Consider the following 23,645-nt stretch of genomic DNA (forward strand, 5'->3'; position numbering starts at 1 on the left):
ATAACCATCCAAACTTTCATGGATGATTCAATAATTTTGGCTAAGCATTTCGTTTCACATTTATGTCTATCAGCATAACAAGTCAATTATCCCAATCACTTGAATTGCCACAAATGTTATTACAATTAGAGTAGGCATAACCCAAATTCTTCCCAAGTTCATGGTTGGTAAAGTAACAAATATAATGGCAACAATTTTATCAACAACTAATAAAATCATCAAATTATTGTATACACCACTTCACAACGTGAAGTTACAGAACTTATCATCGTTCACTCGAGAAAGTATGCCTTTGAATTAGACTTTAAACTTGGCGAGGATGCCAAATGCATGACAGATAGCAAACACACACACTGTTCTGGTACATAGTTTTACTAATGTCTGTTAGTCTAGCTGAATACGCAATAAATCAAACACAAAACATGCACAGTAAAAAAGAAAGAAAGGAACAAGACAATACTTTCACAGTGTCACATTGATACCTCATACACAAATCCCAGATGCAAAGTCCCAAAACACACACTGATTTATTGCGATTGGAGTAGCTAAGTGGAATTAAAACAAGCAAATACAAGCGAAGGCGTATGTTAAAAAGAAACAAATTTTTTTTTCTGTAAATACCTAACGCGAGCGTCTGTGATCTTGATATCCACTACGCGGATGAGTGAATGGTGCAGCAAAGGAATGCGAGGATGGACTACGGTGGTCGCGGGGCGACGATGAAGCGAGGCAGAGACGAGCGGTCATGATCGAGCGAGGGAAGGGGATCCCCTCGATGTCGATGCCTCCGCCATAGGAGGAAGAAGCCATGCGCGAAAGAGGGCTTTCAAATGTAAAATATAAGTATTTACACACATTCATATTTATTTTAATTTTAATATTCATTATTTATAAATTCTACTGTCCATTTATTATAATTTTATTTTTATTTTATATTAAATAAATAAATATACCCATCACATTAATTATGTGTGGAAGTATTATAATACCCATTTATATTGATTCTAATAACATTTAGATATTATAACATCTATTTATTAATACTAATTAATACCAATATGAATATTCTAACCATTAATGTCATATTTAAGTTCAGCAACAAAAATTTATATAATAAATTTATAGGGCTGTAAAATATAGACTAAAATAAATTAAATTATTAAAATAGTTTTTTTTTTATGAATTTGAGTTTAATTTAAATTTTCAAGTCAAAGTTTGTTCGATTATTTAAATTTTTAAGTTTATTTAATTGACTAGTGGTTTATAAATTTGATAAAAACTTTTTTTAAAAATAAATATAATTTATATGTGGATACTTTTTTATTACAAAATATATAAGTTCAAATTTATTTATTTAATTTATCTTATTTATATATCTCGAATATAAATAAATCTTACTAAGCCCATAAAAATTGAATTCAATAAGAATTTTTTTGATAAATTATTATAAGTATTAAGCAACTGAATATATCTATATCTGTATATATATATATTTCATTTACAACTCTAAATCTACGTCATATAATAATTTATTTATTTTCTTTAAAAATACTTTTTTTTAAAATAGTTATTTTATTTATTATTCATCTAAAAACTATAGTCAATGTGGTTAAAACTTCGGGCGTGTTTTCATGAATTTAAAGTTTAGGGGTGTTTTAAGAGAGAAGGTATCTTTAGGAGTGAAATGAAATATTCCGATTGAATAATCAATCTGCAGCTTTAACGTCAGCTTCGCATTGATGATTCCTTCGCCTCTTCGCTTTCTTCTGCTGCTCCTTCCTCTAGCTCGCTGCTTCGCCTCCCCTCGCCTTGCCTTGCCTCGGCTTCCATCCGTACCTGCTTTTCCAGCCAATTGAAGGAGGAGGCAAGGATCCATGGTGATGTCCTCCAATTTGGGATTTTAGGCCGCTTTTCTCACTGTTTTTGCTCGGATTCAGAGGCTCTTTTGTCCTTGGATGCGCTTTTGGGGCCGCTTTGCGGCTGGGAGCATTCTGATTTAGGGTTCCGATTATTATATTTGTAGTGAGCAGGCAGGTTCTATTTTTATTTTTATTTTCTCGTTGATTTCAGCTGTGGAAGCTAATCTACTGATTGGGATGAATTGGTTTTGAGATCCAGGTGGCCGATCTGAAAGTTCAATTTTTTTTTCTTCTTGTGAAGATTCTAGATTGGTTATTGATTTGAAGAAAGGGGCTGACAAATTGAAACCTGTAATTTTCCTTCTGCTCGCTAAAGCTCTTAAAAAATTGGGTCTTCTTTGGTGTGCCTACGACGAGAGGTTCGATGATTCGTTAGATTTTTTTTGTTTTTTTGCGGAAGTACGATATTCTTTTGGAACTTCAGAAGGATCATAACTAGCCTAATTCGGCAATGGAGACCGTGAATTGCGTTGAGGATGGCTTATTGGATAATCCTGACGTGGAAGATGAATTTCGAAGCTGTTGTACAGAAGAAGAGGAGTGGCAGGACACTGAGGAATCCTTAGCCGAAGGGTCTAAAGATGATCTCGATGAGTTCTCACTAAGAATGTTTTTTAAAGGTGTATCCACCTCAGATGCTCAGGGTAAAGGATCTAAGGCTTCAGGAATTGGAGTGGTGATGGAAAGATCTGCTGGAGTTTCGCTAATTAAAGTGCAGAAAAAGCTTGATTTTTATGTAGAGGATTTGGTTGCTGAGCACTTGGCATTGATGGACGGTATATTGGCGGCTATCCAGAATGGCACTAAAAAGCTCTATGCATTCACTGATTCTGAAGAACTGTATTATCAGGTCAGGAAGTTAAAAATTTGTTGTTCACTGCATCTAAAGAACATCTTGTTATATCTATCTGTAGTCGCTGATCTGATTTAATTTTAACCTATGTGGTTAATGAACATTAGACTATTCTACTAGATCACAGCGTAATTTAAGTTCTTCATAGATTGTAGTCCTCCTGATTTCATGCTGGATGACTTGTTTTACTCTTCTTATGTTGTTTTTGATCCCTTGTGTAACAGATAAATAAGTACACCTCTCATTTCTTTATGAAGTATTTTGTTATATAGGCCATTATATAGAAAATTGTTTATAATTGTTCTTTACCATGGAAAAATTTAGCTTCTTGGTGAGATTATTGATTTTGACTGTTTAATTTCTTTAACAGATTGCAGAAACAGAAATTCTTGGTCACCAACTTTTGATAGCTTTGGGACACAGAATCCTAGAGCTGGTTGAGAAGCTTGAAGACTTTGATATACAGCTGGTATCGGGTTATGAACTAGAGAGGCCATTGCGTTTGGCTAGAGAAGCAATTGGTGACTGGTCAGCTGACATTTGTCCCTTGTGTTGTGAGGAGAAGGAAAGTTCAAAGATGTTAAAGTTGAATTGTTCCCATAAAATTTGTCCTGATTGCATGATCATGTATGCTGTTCATGAATTGCGGTGCTCAAAGATTCCTATAAAGTGCCCTCAAGTAAAATGCAGGCATTTGATTTCAACCACTGAATGCAAGTCATTTCTCCCATCTGATAGATATGGATTACTAGAGAGAGCCATGAAGGATGTTCAGAATTTAGACACATTCTTATGCCCTTTCCGCAATTGCTCTGGAGTACTCACTCTTGGCCATTGTTTGTCATCTAGAGCAAGTTCTTCAACTCAATCAGATATCAACCGCATTCAGTGCCTAGAGTGTCACAGAGATGTTTGTATCAGCTGTCATGTTCCATGGCATTCCTTGATGACATGTGAGGATTATCAGAACCTATCAGCATCTGAAAGAGATACAAGGGATATTAGTTCTAATGACTTGGCAGAAGACCCTAGGCATAGACGCTGCCAGCAATGTGGGCAAATGATTCAGCATACAAATGAGGGTTATCACATGACCTGCTGGTATATCCTCTATGTTTGTGATAGAATTCATTTTCTAACATAGATAAGATAGTTGAATTGCCAAAATTTCTCATTCTTGATTGCTTGACAGAACCCATGTATTTTAAGGGGAAAATTGGACATGTTTTGGAGCGACATGGTTTCTCTTTGCCCTTGTGATTAAATCCACACATTTTTCTCTTTCACATGGCATGACCTTGCCTCCTAATTTTTTGGTACAGATACCACAAGTGAACTCTTTAACCCAAACATTTTAAACCAATCTCTTTAAAACTTACTCCCCTTTAAATTCAATCCTCCTGTATTTGATTCAAGTCCTTTGACTTTGGCATGGAACTGACCTTATCCTCAATCTTCATTCTTTCCCTGGAACGCTCCGAAACCTAACATCCTTCATCTGTCTCAAATCCTTTGTCCTATCCCATGTGGCTAACAAAATCTGGCATCTAGAATTACCAGATTTGGTTGAGCTCAAACCCTTCATTTTCAAAAATGACTGACCAAGATTGACAATGCTCAAGAAATATAGTGTGATATATTGCAATAAATGTGAAGTATGTTGATTGTGCCAACCCTTCAAGACAGATTGTTGTCAAAATAAAAACAGTAAAGTTTTAAATAGAAAACTGATGCAGACCATAGTAGCATCCAAGCTATATTTGCCAAATTCTTGCAGGGTCTGAACTCTATAAGAATACTTGCACCTGTAAGCTTGTTAATTTGGAGAATCATCATAGAGTGTTATTAAAAAAAATCTTTATATTTCTCTTGTGGTATGCATATGATAAGGGTAGTTACTTTCAGAACGTAACTGGACTTTGCACAGACCATTGAACTGAGCAAGCTCAATCAAGTTTTGTCTCTCATTGGCTGCATCTAGTTCAGAAATCATCAGAAATGCTTTAATACATTTACTGACCAGTCTATCAACGAGGATTAAACTATGTTTTTAGTTTTTATTACATAGCATTTTACTTTTCCTGTACGAATGTAGCTCATAGAAAGTTCTTTATGATCTATACTCATTTTGATGGATACATGAATGCAAAATAATGAAGAAAATGAGAAAGAACTTCATAATGACTGTGACAGTTTCCCAAGGACCAATGGCATGCTTGTGAAAGGGAACATAGGTAGCTTTCCTGATAAAGGTTCAAACATAAACATTACATCTGACCAAAAGGATAAATTTGTTAGTTTCTAACTTTAAGTGGAATGTTTCTTAAAATTTAAATCTTTAAGGTAGTGTTTACTTGGAGGGAAGAAGCCAAAATAGAGGGGGAGGGAGAGGAAAAGAATGAGTAGCAATTACCTATTTTGATAAAGCTATAGAGAGAATGAAACTAAGGGAAGTGAAGGGAAGGGAAGGGAAAAGAATGAGAAGCAACTACCTATTTTGATAAAGCTACAGAGAGATGGAAACTATGGAGGAATCCCTTGGTCTCTCTTTTCCTCCAAATGTTTTTTGCTAAAAAATAGATAGACTGGAAGGAGAGAAAGAAGGAAATGCTTGATTAATTTATCATTTATTCATCCCTAACCACTGATCACCACTAGATGTTGGGCCATGATTGAACTATTTACCATATCTTATGCTAGATCATTGCGTGTGTCATCATGATATAGTCAGCCCATGATGGCCACCAGACCATCATCAATCATCATCGAACCATGGTTGGACCACCGCCGACCCAAGGTTTGACTACATTGGAATATTGCCAAACTACAGATGGGCATTGACCATTGCATTCACTTTTCATAATAAGTGGAGAAAATGTTAAAGAAGAATAGTAAAGAAGAAATCTTTCATTTCTTTTCCTTCCTCTACGTCCCTACTAAGTAGGGATGATCATGGGGGCATTTTTGAAAATTTTCCATCCCTTTTTTTGAAGGGGAGCCTTGACACAATGGTAAAATTGTTAATGTGTGATCTGGTGGTCACAGGTTCGAGTCGCTGAAACAACTTCTTGTAATGTAGGGTAAGATTGCGTACAATAAATCTAATATGATCTGACCCTTCTCCGGGACTCTACGTTGGTGGAAGTTTCGTGCACCGGATTGTCCTTTCCCCTCTCTTTTTTACATAGGAAGTATAGGGCAAAGCAAGTTATGTGAAGAATTTTTCTTTCCCATTCTCACTCTGTCCCGCTTCTCGATCATGTGAGAAGCAGGTCGAGTTCATGGTAAGGAAAAAATATAAAGTAAAATATATTGTAACCAATATATTTGCAAGATAAGCGAAGTGAGAAGGAGCATAAAAATCCATCTCATATACATCTCACATAAACAAGATTTTTTTTGTCCCATCCCCATGTCATTTACTTATAAGAGTGAGAAAGAAATTGTAATCCCTACTTTTGAGTATCTGGATGACTCGTCTTTCCTTCCCTCTTTTGCCCCTATCCCTCTTTTCTCTCCAATCTTCCTCACTCCAAGTAGACATAGCCTAATCCATTCAATTTTATGTTTTACAGGGTTTTGTAAGAACTTGCGAACCACTTAAACCTTCCTCAAATCTAGATTTGATTTATCTCAAACCACATTGAACATCAGATGAAGTGATATTGCCCCTTAAAATGATTTGTTTTCATGTTGTTTGTTTTAAATTTTCAGGCCTTGAGATTATATTATCTTTTTAAGAAGTTTCCTTGTACAATAAGCTGCACCACTTTTTTTTTTATAAGCTACAGTCAAACAAATTATTTTGCAATGTTAACAACTTGTCCACTAGTCTTAATTTCAATTTCTAAGTTTTCTTTTTTGCTTTATTATGACTTAGTTTCTTAAGGATCACTTCACTAGTGGCATCTGTCAATATGGTTAAAATTTAAAGGTATTGAAATGCACTATCCCATCCCCATCATCATTTTGATCTTGAATTGGACACTGTAGCCATCTGATTAGCTCTTCGCTAGCGTTGCCTTTGTGTTTGACCATCCAACATTGTGTTAAGGTGTTCTCCATGCCATTTTTGCACATTACCGTCTTGAATAAGCTATGTGGAGAGGTTGAATAATGGGGTCATGCATATTAGTTTTCTGGTTTTGATACTTCTTGTTTATATGAAGTAGATCAACACTTTTTCGACATCATATGAACTCAGACATCTTCAATTTTCTGTTTGTACTTGGCAGGTGTGGGCATGTGTTCTGCTACATGTGTGGCGCGGAATATAGGAATGGCATTCAGACCTGTCATTGTGCCTTTTGGGGCGGGAGCAATCCTGAGACTTCTGCAACACCCTCCACTGACGGATCACAGCTCTGGACATGGGAGTCTTTTGATTCCCTGCCAGCCCTGACAGATGAATACTCTGAACAAGAAAGAGCACAGTTGGCTCTGGTACAGAGGTTTCTCTCTGGAGGAATCGACCTAAGCGACCTCCACCACTCTCCGCAATCTCCTCCTCGATGTTCCGATTCTTACATGGATACCGTGAAAGACCTCCACCAGCTCCCTTGGCTTGAGAGGTTCGTATCCGTGATTAGTGACAGCTACCATGAGGATTTTGTTCAGTGAATTCAGTCGAGTAAATCCATTCGAAACTCATTTTGTTCAGTGAATTCAGTCGAGTAACCCCATTCGAAACTCATTTTGCTAATAAATGATAGCATATCATAAGATATAGTGTTTGCATCATTTGGGATTTGAAATTCTAGAATTCTATTTGCTATTATCTTATTCCTAAAAGGAATATTTGTAGTACAAACTGTGTAAAAGTTTAATGAATTATTGATCATTTCAGTTTCAGTTGTGTTCTATTTTGCTAATATAAACAGGGACTATTTGTTTGCTTATTGCCACTTGCATTTGCAAGTATGGACTTTTAAATCCAAGAATTTGTTTGATACATGTTCTTGAGTTTGAGCCAAGAGATAATGGTTTTATCCAATATCTTAAAATTCAAACTAAAAATTCATTTTATCAACTTTTTTTTATATGAAATGTAAATATTAATTACTGAAACGCTCTTTCTTTCCAATCTACTCTCATGAATCATCGATTTTCACAGCACATTTTACCCTACGAACCTTTCTCAATATCTGTAGTAGACTGATAGTTGAATGAACAGTCAAGTATTTTTTTTCTTCATCAACTATTGATTATCCATTGTTGGTTGAATTTATGGATAAATTATAAACATTATTTTGTATACTTGTTATGAATTTTATGGATATTATTGAGGTTTCAAATGTTATTTAGTCATGTGCATGCCATAATTGATTTAATCAAATTGATGATTCAACATCAACCATGAAAATTATGATGCCGTGCATAATTAACAAGTAAATGATCTATTAAAATATTTTGTTATAAAATACCATCTATATTGTAATTTTTTTAAAGAAGTTTTTTTATGTTATATAATTATTTTAAAACTTCAATTAATATAAATTCACGTTCATTTAATTCTTTAAAATTTTGTTATTTAACATATCTTATAGTTCTTATTACTATTGTTCTATTTTAGATTTTTATAAGTGTTAGTAAAAGTCCATCTCCATCTTCATTATAATTATTATTTTACTCTTTACTTTTATAAGTATCATATATTTGCCCTTTCAAGTTTCACCATTAGATAATATTCAAGGCTAAAGTTATATCAAAAATATCTTAACAATATGTATTAAAGTGTAAAGATAAAAAAAAACTCTAGGGTATTTTCTTCAAAACAAGTAAAATATGGGGTAAAATAGAAATTTCCTCCGATTAAAAGTAAGATTGTAAACCAGCGAAATCAAATTTTATAATATTCAAGCTTATTTGATAAGATAATTAAATAAATTAAATTTAAAATGAATGGAGCAATTTAAATAGTTATTCAAGTTTGATTTAATTTCTTTTTATAAGTTTGAGTTTGTTTCTATAACAGATTATTAAGTTATTAATTCAAATTTATTTGATTATTTAAATTTTTATATTTTAAATATAATTAATTAATTAATTTATTTTTTATTTAATATATTAATAAAAAAATTTTATTAATGAATATAAAGTATTATTCATAAATATTATTACCACAGATGGGACCCACTTGGTGGGCCACATAGTTGCCCAATAGATAGCAACGTGTCGGAACCGACGTCTCTTCGCCTCGCTGCCTGCGAATCGGCGAATCCACCCCTTTTCCCTTCTTTCATCGGCGCCCGGAGGCTAACTCCTCCGGCGAGAACCCACCGACAGAGAGGAAGCCAGCTCGTAGGTCGGAGGTGCTAATCAAGGTTCCTTTTTCCCTTCTTATTTCTCTTTGGGTAGATTGTATTTGATGGAGAATGGGAGGGGTAAATAGGAGGAACTAGAGTATAGTCTTTAAGGCCCTATGATCTAGAGGTTCTTTTTATGATGGTAAAAGGTGAGCAATTTGGATTTCAGAATATTTTCTGTGAGATAGCTGAATCCCATCATTGTGGTGGATTTAGCAAATTTCTATATAAAGGTTTTATTCGTACAGAATTTTGGCCACTATGGGTGGATTGGATTCTTCAAGTATGGAGACTGACCTTGATCGTCCCAACATTGAGGAGTATCTTACGACGGAGACAATTCGGGAAATTCCAAAGAAGCTCCATTTGTCTCTTTTCCTCTCAATTATACTTTTTTTGTATTTTTTTTAAAGAATATTTGATCAGATATACTCACTATAATATACTTTCATTGCTCAGGTCGGACCTTTTAGACATTTCCCCTACCCTCACTGAAGCTGCAGGCGCCATTGTGGATGTCAGTCTCTCTCTAACTTTCTCTCAATCTTGAGGATCTTTGGAGTTTTTTTAACGTAAAAGCACTAACTTAAGGTTTTGAACTGAAAGGGTGCCGTGATATGACATTTCTTTTTGCAGTCTTTTGGTGGCTCTGTGATTTTTTACGGGCTATTAAATTTTCTAAGTTCTTTTTTCATGTAGAAACTTAATACATAGCGTGATAGTTGAGTTAATATCACCTGATTGAGCAAAGCTATGTTTTTATTGGGTCTTTTAAGCATTATGCCATGATTGTTGTGATAAATTGTTTTGGTGGATCCTTTACTCTTGACTCGTTTCTTCTACTCTTTGTTTTCTCATTGAATTTTTCTTGTGATATGTAAATAAAAGGTTATTAGATATTAGTGAGTGGTTGATGGCATGGTGTTTGGTAATCATGCATGATTATCAAAAGCTCAATGCCATCACTTCTTGTTCAGTATTTGGACTTTGTAAATAAGAAATTTATTTATTTTTACTTTTTTGGAAGTTGAATATTTTGAACATTTATCAAAAGCTAAATTCCATCTCTTTCTTGTTTTTATAAACTTGTGAGTCTTGTGATGGTTAGTTTCATGGATTAGCTTAACTCTATGTTATCCATATGCTTCATGTTTTTGACTTTGATTTTGATATTTAGTTTTCTTTCACGGGGTACAGGACTCTTTTACGCGCTGCTTTAAATCAAATTCTCCGGAACCCTGGAATTGGAATATCTATTTGTTCCCATTGTGGTGCTTGGGAGTAGTTGTACGATATGGGATTCTCTTTCCAGCAAGGTCTGATTATTTGTAATTTGATTTAGCAAAATCCATTGTGAGATGCAAGTGCCTACCATTCATTCTAGATTTTGCATGAATGTGGGTTTTCCTACTTTATCCGCAACACACTTTATATTAATGTATCTTAGCTACTTTCTGATATGCCCAACAGTGACTTGTGCATTATGATCAAGTATAAATCAGAACACTTTGGACAATGAGTCACTTCAGTTTGCTACTTGAATAGTAAAAATAATTGTGCATCTAGTTAAATTCCAGTTATTTCTGTCCGTTGATTGACGATATAACTCAAGTTAAGTGGCCACTTCCAGCTTGGAAGTGCAATCCTAGTCCTATTGTGAGAGTGTTGTTTCCTTTGCATAGAAAAAGGTAGACTCAATAATAAGTACCAAGCCAAAATGGCTGATATTTTGTGGTGGCCTCCTAGCAACTTGGCTTCCACCTAGGCATCTGTAGTGATACTGGCGAAGACCCAACCTTAATGAACTGATTAATATACCAATTATTATGTTTTGTTTTACTCAGTTTTGTAGTTCATGGAATTTAACTGGTAGTTCTTTTTGTCAGATTCTCAAGCCATATGGCCTTTTCAATATGGAAGAGGATGACATTATAGTTCTATTTTAATAACATTTCTACAATCATGTGTCATACTCTTCTTTTGTTTTATATCATGCAAGTGAAAAGGATGAAGAAATTACTTATTTTGATGAAGAATTCATGCTGTTGTAGAACATATGTAATAGATGCTAAGACACTATAATGAACATCAGCTTAAGCTTGCCTTGGTTGCTTAATGCGGATGTGAGGGTTGGAATCAGAGCTTTTCTTGCATAGGAAATTGGATTCTGGTTGACTCTGCTTTGCAGTGGAGGCTCAGTTCAGTCTTAGGGTAGTTCTCATATACATAAAACTTGGGAAGTATTGTAATCTGGAAAATGAAACTTGGGGTAGTTCTGATATATACTCGAATTACCCCTCTAGGGGTGTATTTGTAATGTATGGGAGAGATGGCAAATTCTGAGCCCGGTGCATGGATTAGATACACCATAAATGATTATCTGCATCTTGACTTTTGGTATGACTAGTTATCATGCCTTGGCTGGTTGATATCTTGCATTCAATTGTTGATTGGCATGTGACAATGGTTACACAGCTTACTCTTGTTCAACATCGATATAGGTTGTCAGTTGGTGACCTAACAAGTGTTGCCCATGCAATCACATTGTGTCTGATAGGCTGCTTAATTCCACTTGATATTTTCACCCTATTAGTTTCTGCAATGTAATCAAAACTAAAATACAAGAACTACTTTGAATGTTAAGATATTTATCTTTTGCATGCTTGTTCAGCACGTAGGATAATGCTAGTAAGGCTTATTCTCTATGGAGCTTTATAAATTTAATTCTAATGAAATTGGTTAATTTGTTCTTCATATAGTTCCGTATGATACTAGACTGGTATGGTGCCAGCAATGTGTAAATACTAGTCTGGTACATGAGCCTGCAATACATCTCATGTATTTTTGTTTGCATATGTTATGAGGATGACATTTTGGCCAGCAATATGTTTTATGTATTTGTGTTTCCATGTAATGCTAGGTGTGTATTTGTGGAGGTAATGTATCTCATGTTTACACCATTCTTATAGTGGAATCCTTATAATAGATGCTGTTGATGCTTCTCGCACAAGGTCATTACCATTTGTGGTTAGCTTTTCAATTTTTGAATCAAAACAAAAATTAAGCAAAATCAGTTAATTAGATCAGATGCTACACTTAGCCTTGTTTCTTCGGAGAGATGATAAATTAAAAAGAATGGAAATATGGAGAGGAGGTATGAACTGAAAATTGGTCTTTTAGTTATCTCTTTGATTGAATGTAATTGAAGAGGATAGTTTTTTTTTAATAAAAAAACAACCAACAGGTGTTATTTAGCTTTCTGTCCAATTTTAGATTGATGAGTTACAAAGGATGGATGCCTAAATTCATCTATTTAAATAATTATCTTTCCTCTTTATTTGTCAAAGGAAGCTAGAGGAAGATAATCTATTCTTCAACTTATCTCTCGCTCTTAATTCATTATCTCTTGCATCCATTGTTTGATATATACCTTCAAAGAAACAGGATGTTAGTATCGCTTGTGGGATTTAACTAAAGTACATATTAGTTTTAATTTCAGGCAACTGGGTTATCTAGTTGGTTGAGGTTAGTTTACGTATCATTTTATTGACTTTATCTGGGGTGGAGGTGTGTTCTTTTAGTTTGAATTTTTTCTCCCAGGGATGAACCAATATTTATAGAAACTTGTTAAATATCTTCTGTCTACTTAATGCTGTAATGCCCTTGTACAGCCTCTCAACTTCTCATTTTGCAGAAAATATGTGTTCCAAATATTTGGTGATCCATAACTAGCTTTAGTTGGCTTGTCTCTTTCTCCAATCTAATCTCTTGTATGTTTTGTAGAGTTGGAGTTTTGGCTCTGGGATGGATAGTGTTCTTTGCAGCCTTCCTTCCAATACATTTCCTTATAAGAGGGCATGATAAATGGAGACGCAAAATAGAGGTACATCTCTTGTTGTACCTCAATTTATCTATTTGATAGTCTAATAGCTTCTTTAAGAATTACATACCATATAAGTAATTTTTCTAATGAATAGATATCTTGGGCAATGTATCTTAAGATAACTTAATCTATTCTACATCATTGTCTGTAATTGTCAATCTTTGATTGCTTTAATACTTGCAACTTCACATTTTTTGGCACCAGGTAACTTGTTATTTTCCTATTCCATTATTTCTTAATTTTGTTGGGATGTTCTTATACTTTATTATTCAGTATGTTAACGTATGATTTAGGCCTTACATTATACATAGATATTCTATGTGTTTTTATCCAGAACAAGTGGAATCAGGAGTTTTCTGTGTGTGTGTTGGGGGGGGGGGGGGGGGGGGGGGGGGGGGGGAGCGATAGGGGGGTAGAGAGTAGAGATTGCCGTTATCATCATTAGAAAACAAACATTGTTAATCTTTGCATGGATAATGTGGTTGATTGAATCATGGAAAACAATGAAGCTAAAGAGACAGTGAAGTCCACAGACTCCATACCAAAGAGCAGTAAAAGTAAAATAGAAATGGGAAATACTAGATTTCTTGCTTCTTGCTTCTATGTTTTTCCTTCCTTTTGCAAGATGTGTTGCTCATATTAACAAGGCACTTATATTCAAAATTTCAGATCAATTGGTCACTAATGCCAAATTGATGCCTCTTGAGAAAATGGTGTTATGTGAGCAGTCCAGACCAAAATTTAATGGTTTGTTAAGATGTGTTGTTAAAGTTCATTATCAAATAATTGGATTGGTTAAATTTGTCAGTCCCATGACCACAGAGTTTTGATGAGAAGCAGACCTGTTTGCTTTGGATGCTCATATTATGAAATTGTTTTCCATACATGTTAAAAATCATTGATACAAAACCCAAGGCACTTTACCCTGTTACTCTTTTTCTTGCAATATTTTTGCTTTAGAAGGATGCAATTTAAGTTGCAATTGGATCAGCTGCAAACATTTATTGACTGATGTTTTTAAGTTGTATTAACTTTTCTATACTTAGATACTGTTCCCATTCAGGATGTGCTGATCTCTATTTGTGTCTTCTGTGCAGAGGAAACTGGTTGAAATGATGTGCAGTGTTTTTGTTGCTTCATGGACAGGAGTGATCAAATACCATGGACCACGTCCAAGCAGACGTCCGCAGCAGGTTCTTCATGTTCTTGTAGATCTTATAGATGGTAGTTTTCAGCCTCTTTTTATCTGGAGTGTATTATTTAACAGGTATTTGTTGCCAACCACACTTCTATGATTGATTTCATCATCTTAGAACAGATGACAGCATTTGCTGTTATCATGCAGAAGCATCCTGGTTGGGTCGGTGAGGATCTACATTTCCTTTACCTGGTGTTCTATTAACTGACCTGAGCAATAATAAATGCTTGAATTGGTGCACAGGATTTATTCAGAAGACTATTTTAGAAAGTGTGGGCTGTATTTGGTTTAATCGCACTGAGGCAAAAGATCGTGAAGTCGTTGCTAGGAAGTAAAATTTCTATTGATGACAGAGTGAGTTCTGGTTTGCTTGTTTGTGGTTATTGACCGCTCTCTGAATTTTTTTCTAGGTTAAGGGAACATACTCAAGGAGTTGACAACAATCCTCTTCTCATATTTCCTGAAGGAACTTGTGTAAACAACCATTACACTGTTATGTTCAAGAAGGTTAGTACCCAATTTATATTCCTACATTTTTTATAAACATGATGTCTCCACTTGCTTAGATATAGAGAGATGCAATCTTGACTCTATGCGAAATTTGATTTTCCTCTTACATTGAAACTTGGATAGAAATTCACGTTGGCTTATATGATTAATAATAGTCTTATCCTTACCAACTAGGCATTTATTTACATGCTACATCACCTTAAAGTTGTTAATCTTGCACTATATTTGGTGATGGAAATTATCTTCTTATCCCCTTAATGCATCATACCATTTCGTAGATGAATGCCATGTTTTAGCTGTAAAACAAGTCATGAAAACATACAAGCCAGATGTGATTGTCTTTGTTACACAAAAGAACTGGCCAACAGATTAGTGTAATCCCCTTTTAGGGATGGCAATGAGGCGGGTTGGGCTTTTAACTTCTCATCCTCAGTGCCGGCTCAAGGCATAGACCATTAAGGCCTATGCCTAGGGCCCCACTAAAATTGGGGCGCTTAATATTTTATGTTTTAATATTATTTATATATTAAAAAAATATTCATAGATTAATTTTAAAAAAACATTAATTTTAAAATTTAAATTATTCTAATTTTATTTATTATTGATTTATTTTAATTGTATATCTTATTTTTAAAAATCTAATTGATTTTTTCTTTTTCTACATTGATCTCTCAAAAGCATGCGACCTCACAGTTGTCGGTGATCTTGTACCTTTTTCTTCTCTCATCTGTCTTTTCGCATCTTTTTTCTCCCTCGCTTGGTGATCCTGTGCTCTAATCTTCCCTCGTTGATGATACTCTTAAAAGACATCCTTTTCCTTCCTCATCGGTAATCTCCCTTCTTCGCTCTTTCTTCCTTCTGTCAGATAAGAACAGATTCATTCGATGCAAAGCAGTATATTAGTTTTTTAAAACATCAAATTGATTCCGAATATGAAAAACACATGAAAAAAAAGAATTTATTCAATCTCCAAAAGGTGTACTTTATAGATTTGTTACTAATATTAAAATTCAGAAAAACCAATTAAAAATTTAAATGAAAAACCAATTAAATTTTCATTAGAAGATAATACTTTAGAAAAAAAGAAATAATAAATCCAGAATTAAAATCAATACTTGAGATACTAAACTTTATAATTTTTTTTTCTAATGCATGGATAATTTATAGAATACTACTGACATCAAAAAGAAAGTTTTCAAAATTAAAAGTAATAAAGTTTTATTTACGTTCAACAATATATAAAAAAAATTAAAAAATTTAATAATTTTATCAATTGAGAAAAAATATTATTAAATATAAAATTTTAATTAATATTTTACATATCAAAAAAAATATTTTTAAAAATTAATATTCAATTTTTAAATAAAATATTAAATATCTATTTTTTTCCTTAGGGCATTGGAACTAGTTGAGACGACCCTGCTCATCCTCACTCGTATAGGAAGTGGGTAGGATTTTTAACTTCTTCCTTGTCCCTCACCATGCTTCTCATGCGGGTCAGCTTCTGTTTGTTTATTAAAAATGTCATTGAACTCTAACCAAACTCAGATTTTTTTTATAAGCTTGACTAAAGACATTGTTGTCTTTATAACTTAGTTAAAATATTGATATAATATATAGAAGATATTATTTTCTCACATTTTAATATATTATGAGATAATATGCATTCATAAAAATTGTAAGATATCAAAAAGAATAAATGCAAATAAATCATAAATATGAACAAGTGCTGTATTTTCTATATATTTTAAAACAAAATTGTAATCGAACTTTAGAGAAGTTGATAACAAGCTTGTTTATCCATTGTTCATTTTATGACTGTTAATGAGCTGAGCTCATTAATATTCAAGCTTCTTTATTTTATTTTATTTATTATCGAATGAATGTAAATGAGCTTGCAGATTATTAAGCTTGTTCACTCATCCTATTCATTAAGAGTTATTATGGTGACAACCTATTGTTAATTATACATATAGTTAAGATTTCATGTTCATGCACTTCAATGTAACTCTAACAGGCTCTTCTGTGCTTCTTTTATTCATTCTTGAAGATTCCACCATTTCCTAAGGAACTATTTCTTTAGTGTTGTATTCTTCATGTTCTTTAACAATTGCCCTTTACGATCCATTTTCAGGGTGCTTTTGAACTTGGTTGTGCTGTGTGCCCAGTAGCAATCAAGTACAATAAGATTTTCGTGGATGCTTTTTGGAACAGTAAAAAGTAATAAATCTTCTTGTGATAACATTTTCACTTTTATGTTGTTGTATAATAGTTACCATGGAACATCGAAATTTATAACCATCCCATCCTTTTGTAAGTTGTGCTAAAATATTTAAACAGGCAGTCTTTTACGACACACTTAGCGCAGCTTATGACATCATGGGCTGTAGTCTGCGATGTGTGGTACCTGGAACCTCAGTACATACGACCTGGCGAGACTCCTATCGAGTTTGCCGAAAGGTAAAGTTTCATTTTCTGAATATTGTTAGCTGAAATAATTTCATCCTATGCCAACTCAAGCTGCTTCTCTGCCTGTTGAATGATCCTACTGAAAAGGGTTCGAGACATGATCTCCCTCCGGGCTGGTCTCAAAAAGGTTCCATGGGATGGTTATCTGAAGTACTTCCGCCCCAGCCCCAAGCTCACAGAACGCAAGTATGAATATGTCAACTTATAATGCTTAGAACAAATTACAAATTTACATGAGAGCAAGCATTTGATTGTTTAACCTGATTTTATGCTTAGAACAAATCACATTCTACAAATCACTACCTGGGCATTGTTTAGTCTCTTTCCACCATAAGTAGACTGGGCGGATACAACACGGTTGCAACTTTTGTTGATCAATATCAGTGGGCACGGCTAATATTGGCATAGACATCTACCGTAAAGTTTTGATAGTATCAAATGAGATTGGGCTTGTCTAACCTAATACCATCCAAGAGAGGAAGATTTTTTTTCCTCATAACTCATCCTTTAACCCTATCTGTAGAACACAGAGAGGAGATGAGTACTTTTGAAGAGGGAAATAAAAGAGGCGAAACACTAATTGGAGTACCAACTTTAGCAAAAAAGTGTCAAATGATTTATCCAGTTTTGCTAGATCGAATTCATTTCAGAGTTGTGAATCAAGATATATTTAAATGGTTCAAGAACTAATGCTCTCATCCAATGCATGACATCCATTTTATATTAGGAAGATATATATATATTGCAAAATTTTCTTTCTATAAGCTTTTACTTAAACATCCCAAGTGGAAGGAAATTACAGAATTAAAACTCGTGTGGACACACAACACAGTACTGAATTCTTACTACATCCGGAGATCAAACTTCTGGCACAAAATAATACTTCCTTCAAACCTTGGGATACAAAGTGGACAGTTGATCGAATTCATCTGCAGCTTTTAAATTTTATGCTTCCTGTCATTTATCTACCTAACATTTTGAGATATTTGCAGTCTTTTCGCAACTCATGCTATTCCTTAAATATACAATCTGCTTCCTGTTTCTGAAACCTTCTTCCCTCAATTTGCAGGCAGCAGATTTTCGCAGAATCAGTCTTAAAGCGATTGGAGGAAAAATAAAGTACCTTTGTAAATCTATTCTCTGTGCTTTGTGATTTTGGCCTCTTAGACTAAAAAATTCTTGCCTGCTACTCCAAATTTCATCAGTTCTTTGAGAGGCAAGACCATTGAGTGTAGCTACTAGAGACTAATGGCAAATGTTATTTTAGAAACATTTTGAGATATTTGCAGTCTTTTCTGAACTCATGCTATTCCTTAACTATACAATCTGCTTTCTGTTTCTGAAACCTTCTTCCCTCAATTTACAGGCAGCAGGATTTTGGCAGAATCAGTCTTGCAGCGATTGGAGGAAAAATAAAGTACCTTCGTAAATCTATTCCCTGTGCTTTGTGATTTTAGCCTCTTAGACTCGAAAATTCTAGCCTTCTACTCCGAAGTTCATCGGTTCTTTGAGAGGAAAGACCATTGAGCGTAGCTACTAGAGACTAATGGCAAATGTTATTGTAGTAATATTTTCTAGATTGATGGTTGTTATTGACTTAAACAATGTCGTCGAGTCACAAATGTCGATCTCTCTATTTGGTCTAAGAAGAGACTTCGAAGATAAATGAGACAAAATTGAATCTCCTAGAGACGGCGAGCTCTTTGATTCAGTTGAAGTTCCAAGATTCATTTTCATGTTGTTTGCGAGTTTTTTCAGTTTGAACGGGCTAGTCGAGTCATGCTCAGTAATCATGGTTAGTTTCGACTAGTCTCTCAATCATGCATCATAAAATTCTCTTTATAGCACTAAAGTGTAAACCTCAGCTTAACAACAAAATTTATATGATTTTTTCTTCTTATTTATTTTATATAGAGATCTTATTCCTTTTATCTAGCATCTTGGATCATCACCATACAACTATAACATTCTGTTAGAGCTGCTCAATGGAACATGCAATTAATAATATTAAACAAAAAAATAATTTAATAATATTTTCATATAATGCTCACTTTGTTATCATATACTATTTTTAATGAATGTAAATTTATTAATCAAATTAAAATATAAAATTTATTAGTATTATTATAAATTGACTTTATATTTTTGTCCAAATAACATGGAATATCAAATTGTAATATAATTAGTATATATATATATATATTAGGACATTTGATTTATTTAACAAAACACACAGTATCTTCAATTGCCATGCAAAAGGTACGTAGAATTGCAGGCAGGCATGCATTTCATGTCAGAGTTGGTCGCAGTTCGCCGCAACGAAGGAGAGCACGTCGGCTTCCAGATCGAAGAGGATGTGCATGTCCTGCTGCTGGTAGTTGCCGAAGATCGACAAGCCCTGCGTTCCGGCGATTACCGAGCACAGCAACCCCAGCTCGTCGACGTACTTCATGTACTTGTCCCTCGGAAACCTCATGTCGGCGCCCTCGAAGTGGAACACCAGCTCCGGCATCGGCGGAAGCGAGCTCGCTCCCTGAAACGAGAAGCAGAGATCGACGCCCACATCCTGTATCACTTCCGGCAGCTCCGCCGGTGGCTTCCGCACTTGCTTGATTATCTCCTCCCTGAGTATGTCGTACCCGGCCTGGTTCAGGAACGTGAGGAAGGTGCCGGAGTCGATGATGGTCCCGTCGGAGCCATCGGATTTCAGCCGGAATACTGACTCCGGAATCGGAAGCCGAGTACCGCCGAGCGAGATCCCGAGCAAAGAGAGGTAGTAGAAGGTTTCAAAGTTGGGATTCGTGCTGGAGATCAACGGCGTGCTTCCAATTAAGCCTCGTCTGTTTCCTCCCAGGTTCGCCGTGGAACCCAAGAAGAGATAGCTGGCGGCGGAGCTGTTTAATGGGGCGAGACAGTACGAGAACTTGCGAGGGTTCAGCTGCGACGGCAACGAGAGCGGGCCTCGGCCCATGCCGACGATGCCGGTGGAGTTCGATAGCGAGCCGTTGTTCCAAAACCCGCACCCGAACGTGACGCCGGCGATCGATGAGCCGTCGCCAAAAACGAATGTCTCCGTCCCGAGGAAGCCTCTGCTCTCGGTGCCGTCCCCGTAGGAGGACAAGTAGAGACACCGATCGCCGCTTCCGCCGCCGGCGACGCAACCGATGTTAATTAAGTCTCGGTTGCTGCAGAAAGGGCTGGAACAGGGCACCGGCGAGAAGGTGTAGGACTTGGAGGGGTCGTAGTAAGGGCTCGGCTGCGAGAGGCACTCGAGGCAGGGGACGCACTGAGTCCAAATGAGGTCGCTGCCGGTGTCGAGGATGGCCGTGGCAGGAAGCATCGGCGAGCCGATGCCGAAGTCTACGACATACACGTATTCGCCGGCGTAGTTGACGGCCGCCACCACGGTGCTCGGCGAGCTCCACTTTCCCTCGAAGGCCTGCCTCCGAGAGTGGCTCCGGAGGACGGCGCGACGGAATCGCTCCGCCGCGGTGAGTTGAGCGCCTGAGTCGACATGGGTGAGGCTGAGGCGAGACCCTTCGACGTGAGGGTCGAGGAAGACAAGCAAAACAAAGGAGACGAAGAAGAAGAGCACGTTAGCCATGGCGGCCTAGCTCGATGGATGCCAGCAAGGAGATCGACGTCTGTCTGCTATATACAGTGGTGGATCGATAGCTGGGAAGAAAAGGTCAACCGGCCGGCGATGGAGTTGATAACTCGGGAGAACTGAACTGGTGAAGAATGAAGATTAGTGCAGTCGTTGACCTTGTAAGAGTGTCGATTCACATTCACACTTGTAGCAGTAAACGCAAGTTGAATGATTCAAGGCCATCTGGTGATTTATTAGAGTTGGGAGCAGGTGAAAGACTGGGTCTAATGAGTCAGGGTGAGAGAATTTATATCATGATGATTTATTAAATCATACTAGTCAACTTTGGCCTACTCGAGGAGAGAATGTTTTTCTCAAATTTTCAAACATCTCGAATTTTGAAGTCGACAAATTAGCAAATGAAATTTTTTTAATAGACGTTTCATTTAAGAATATTGAACTGATGGATCATCCACTATGAACATTTCTCGATTTACTCTAATGGTTAATAAAAATTTTGAATAGAATCGAATCGTATCACTCTCAAAAGTAGTCCACATAAACAAGTTGAATGATTCAAGGCCATCTGGTGATTTATTAGAGTTGGGAGCAGGTGAAAGACTGGGTCTAATGAGCCAGGGTGAGAGGGTTTATATAATGATAATTTATTAAACCATACTAGTCAACTTTGGCCTGCTCGAGGAGAGAATGTTCTTCTCAATTTTTCAAATATCTCAAATTTTGAAGTCGACAAATTAGCAAATGAAAATTTTTTAATAGACTATTCATTTAAGAATATTGAACTGATGGATAATCCACTATAAACATTTCTCGATTTACTCTAATGGTTAATAAAATTTTTTCATAGAATCGAATCGTATCACTCTCAAAAGTAGTCCACATAAACAAGTTGAATGATTCAAGGTCATCTGGTGATTTATTAGAGTTGGGAGCAGGTGAAAGACTGGGTCTAATGAGCCAAGGTGAGAGGGTTTATATAATGATAATTTATTAAACCATACTAGTCAACTTTGGCCTGCTCGAGGAGAGAATGTTCTTCTCAATTTTTCAAACATCTCAAATTTTGAAGTTGACAAATTAGCAAATGAAAAAATTTTAATAGACGTTTCATTTAAGAATATTGAACTGATGGATCATCCACTATGAACATTTCTCGATTTACTCTAATGGTTAATAAAAATTTTGCATAGAATTGAATCGTATCACTCTCAAAAGTAGTCCACATAAACAAGTTGAATGATTCAAGGCCATCTGGTGATTTATTAGAGTTGGGAGCAGGTGAAAGACTGGGTCTAATGAGCCAGGGTGAGAGAGTTTATATAATGATAATTTATTAAACCATACTAGTCAACTTTGGCCTGCCTGAGGAGAGAATGTTCTTCTCAATTTTTCAAACATCTCGAATTTTGAAGTAGACAAATTAGCAAATGAAAAATTTTTAATAGACGTTTCATTTAAGAATATTGAACTGATGGATCATCAACTATGAACATTTCTCGATTTACTCTAATGGTTAATAAAAATTTTGCATAGAATCGAATCGTATCACTCTCAAAAGTAGTCCACATAAACAAGTTGAATGATTCAAGGCCATCTGGTGATTTATTAGAGTTGGGAGCAGGTGAAAGACTGGGTCTAATGAGCCAGGGTGAGAGGGTTTATATAATGATAATTTATTAAACCATACTAGTCAACTTTGGCCTGCTCGAGGAGAGAATGTTCTTCTCAATTTTTCAAATATCTTGAATTTTGAAGTCGACAAATTAGCAAATGAAAATTTTTTAATAGACTATTCATTTAAGAATATTGAACTGATGGATAATCCACTATAAACATTTCTCGATTTACTCTAATGGTTAATAAAAGTTTTTCATAGAATCGAATCGTATCACTCTCAAAAGTAGTCCACATAAACAAGTTGAATGATTCAAGGCCATCTGGTGATTTATTAGAGTTGGGAGCAGGTGAAAGACTGGGTCTAATGAGCCAGGGTGAGAGGGTTTATATAATGATAATTTATTAAACCATACTAGTCAACTTTGGCCTGCTCGAGGAGAGAATGTTCTTCTCAATTTTTCAAACATCTCAAATTTTGAAGTTGACAAATTAGCAAATGAAAAATTTTTAATAGACGTTTCATTTAAGAATATTGAACTGATGGATCATCCACTATGAACATTTCTCGATTTACTCTAATGGTTAATAAAAATTTTGCATAGAATCGAATCGTATCACTCTCAAAAGTAGTCCACATAAACAAGTTGAATGATTCAAGGCCATCTGGTGATTTATTAGAGTTGGGAGCAGGTGAAAGACTGGGTCTAATGAGCCAGGGTGAGAGGGTTTATATAATGATAATTTATTAAACCATACTAGTCAACTTTGGCCTGCCTGAGGAGAGAATGTTCTTCTCAATTTTTCAAACATCTCGAATTTTGAAGTTGACAAATTAGCAAATGAAAAATTTTTAATAGACATTTCATTTAAGAATATTGAACTGATGGATCATCCACTATGAACATTTCTCGATTTACTCTAATGGTTAATAAAAATTTTGCATAGAATCGAATCGTATCACTCTCAAAAGTAGTCCACATAAACAAGTTGAATGATTCAAGGCCATCTGGTGATTTATTAGAGTTGGGAGCAGGTGAAAGACTGGGTCTAATGAGCCAGGGTGAGAGGGTTTATATAATGATAATTTATTAAACCATACTAGTCAACTTTGGCCTGCTCGAGGAGAGAATGTTCTTCTCAATTTTTCAAACATCTAAATTTTGAAGTAGACAAATTAGCAAATGAAAAATTTTTAATAGACGTTTCATTTAAGAATATTGAACTGATGGATCATCCACTATGAACATTTCTCGATTTACTCTAATGGTTAATAAAAATTTT

General features: G+C 35.4%; 3 protein-coding genes across 6 annotated transcripts; 2 read left to right on the plus strand and 1 right to left on the minus strand.

Annotated features, from left to right (window-relative positions):
* Positions 1–1,763: 1,763 nt before the first annotated feature.
* LOC141828469 (E3 ubiquitin-protein ligase RSL1-like) lies at positions 1,764–7,627 on the plus strand. Of its 2 annotated transcripts, XM_074715902.1 has the most exons (4): positions 1,764–2,030; positions 2,119–2,769; positions 3,143–3,873; positions 7,008–7,627. In XM_074715902.1, the coding sequence occupies exons 2-4, from the start codon at positions 2,371–2,373 to the stop codon at positions 7,390–7,392; spliced, it is 1,515 nt and encodes a 504-aa protein (XP_074572003.1). In that variant the 5' UTR covers positions 1,764–2,030; positions 2,119–2,370; the 3' UTR covers positions 7,393–7,627. The 2 variants fall into 2 exon arrangements, with proteins under 2 accessions (XP_074572003.1, XP_074572002.1); XM_074715901.1 differs by having other exon boundaries at positions 1,764–2,769.
* A 1,350-nt stretch (positions 7,628–8,977) lies between these two features.
* Positions 8,978–18,803, plus strand: LOC141826882 (glycerol-3-phosphate acyltransferase 9-like). Of its 3 annotated transcripts, none has more exons than XM_074714201.1 (14): positions 8,978–9,095; positions 9,326–9,445; positions 9,537–9,594; positions 10,275–10,393; positions 12,861–12,960; positions 14,058–14,153; positions 14,228–14,324; positions 14,402–14,489; positions 14,569–14,665; positions 16,803–16,888; positions 17,009–17,128; positions 17,225–17,323; positions 18,207–18,264; positions 18,504–18,803. In XM_074714201.1, exons 2-13 carry the CDS (start codon positions 9,339–9,341, stop codon positions 18,253–18,255), a joined length of 1,116 nt encoding a protein of 371 aa, XP_074570302.1. In that variant the 5' UTR covers positions 8,978–9,095; positions 9,326–9,338; the 3' UTR covers positions 18,256–18,264; positions 18,504–18,803. The 3 variants fall into 3 exon arrangements, with proteins under 3 accessions (XP_074570302.1, XP_074570300.1, XP_074570301.1); XM_074714199.1 differs by having other exon boundaries at positions 18,207–18,256; XM_074714200.1 differs by lacking the exon at positions 8,978–9,095 and adding an exon at positions 9,207–9,226 and having other exon boundaries at positions 18,207–18,256.
* Positions 18,804–19,325: 522 nt separating this feature from the next.
* On the minus strand, positions 19,326–20,741 carry LOC141828600 (aspartic proteinase nepenthesin-1-like). The gene has a single exon (XM_074716053.1). The coding sequence runs from the start codon at positions 20,739–20,741 to the stop codon at positions 19,431–19,433; it is 1,311 nt and encodes a 436-aa protein (XP_074572154.1). The 3' UTR covers positions 19,326–19,430.
* Between the last annotated feature and the right edge of the window lie 2,904 nt (positions 20,742–23,645).

This window comes from Curcuma longa, chromosome 4 (assembly GCF_044706935.1).
Source record: "Curcuma longa cultivar G26 ecotype Majalengka, Jawa Barat chromosome 4, ITB_CL_G26_1.1, whole genome shotgun sequence".
In the NCBI taxonomy this organism is placed as follows: Eukaryota; Viridiplantae; Streptophyta; class Magnoliopsida; order Zingiberales; family Zingiberaceae; genus Curcuma; species Curcuma longa.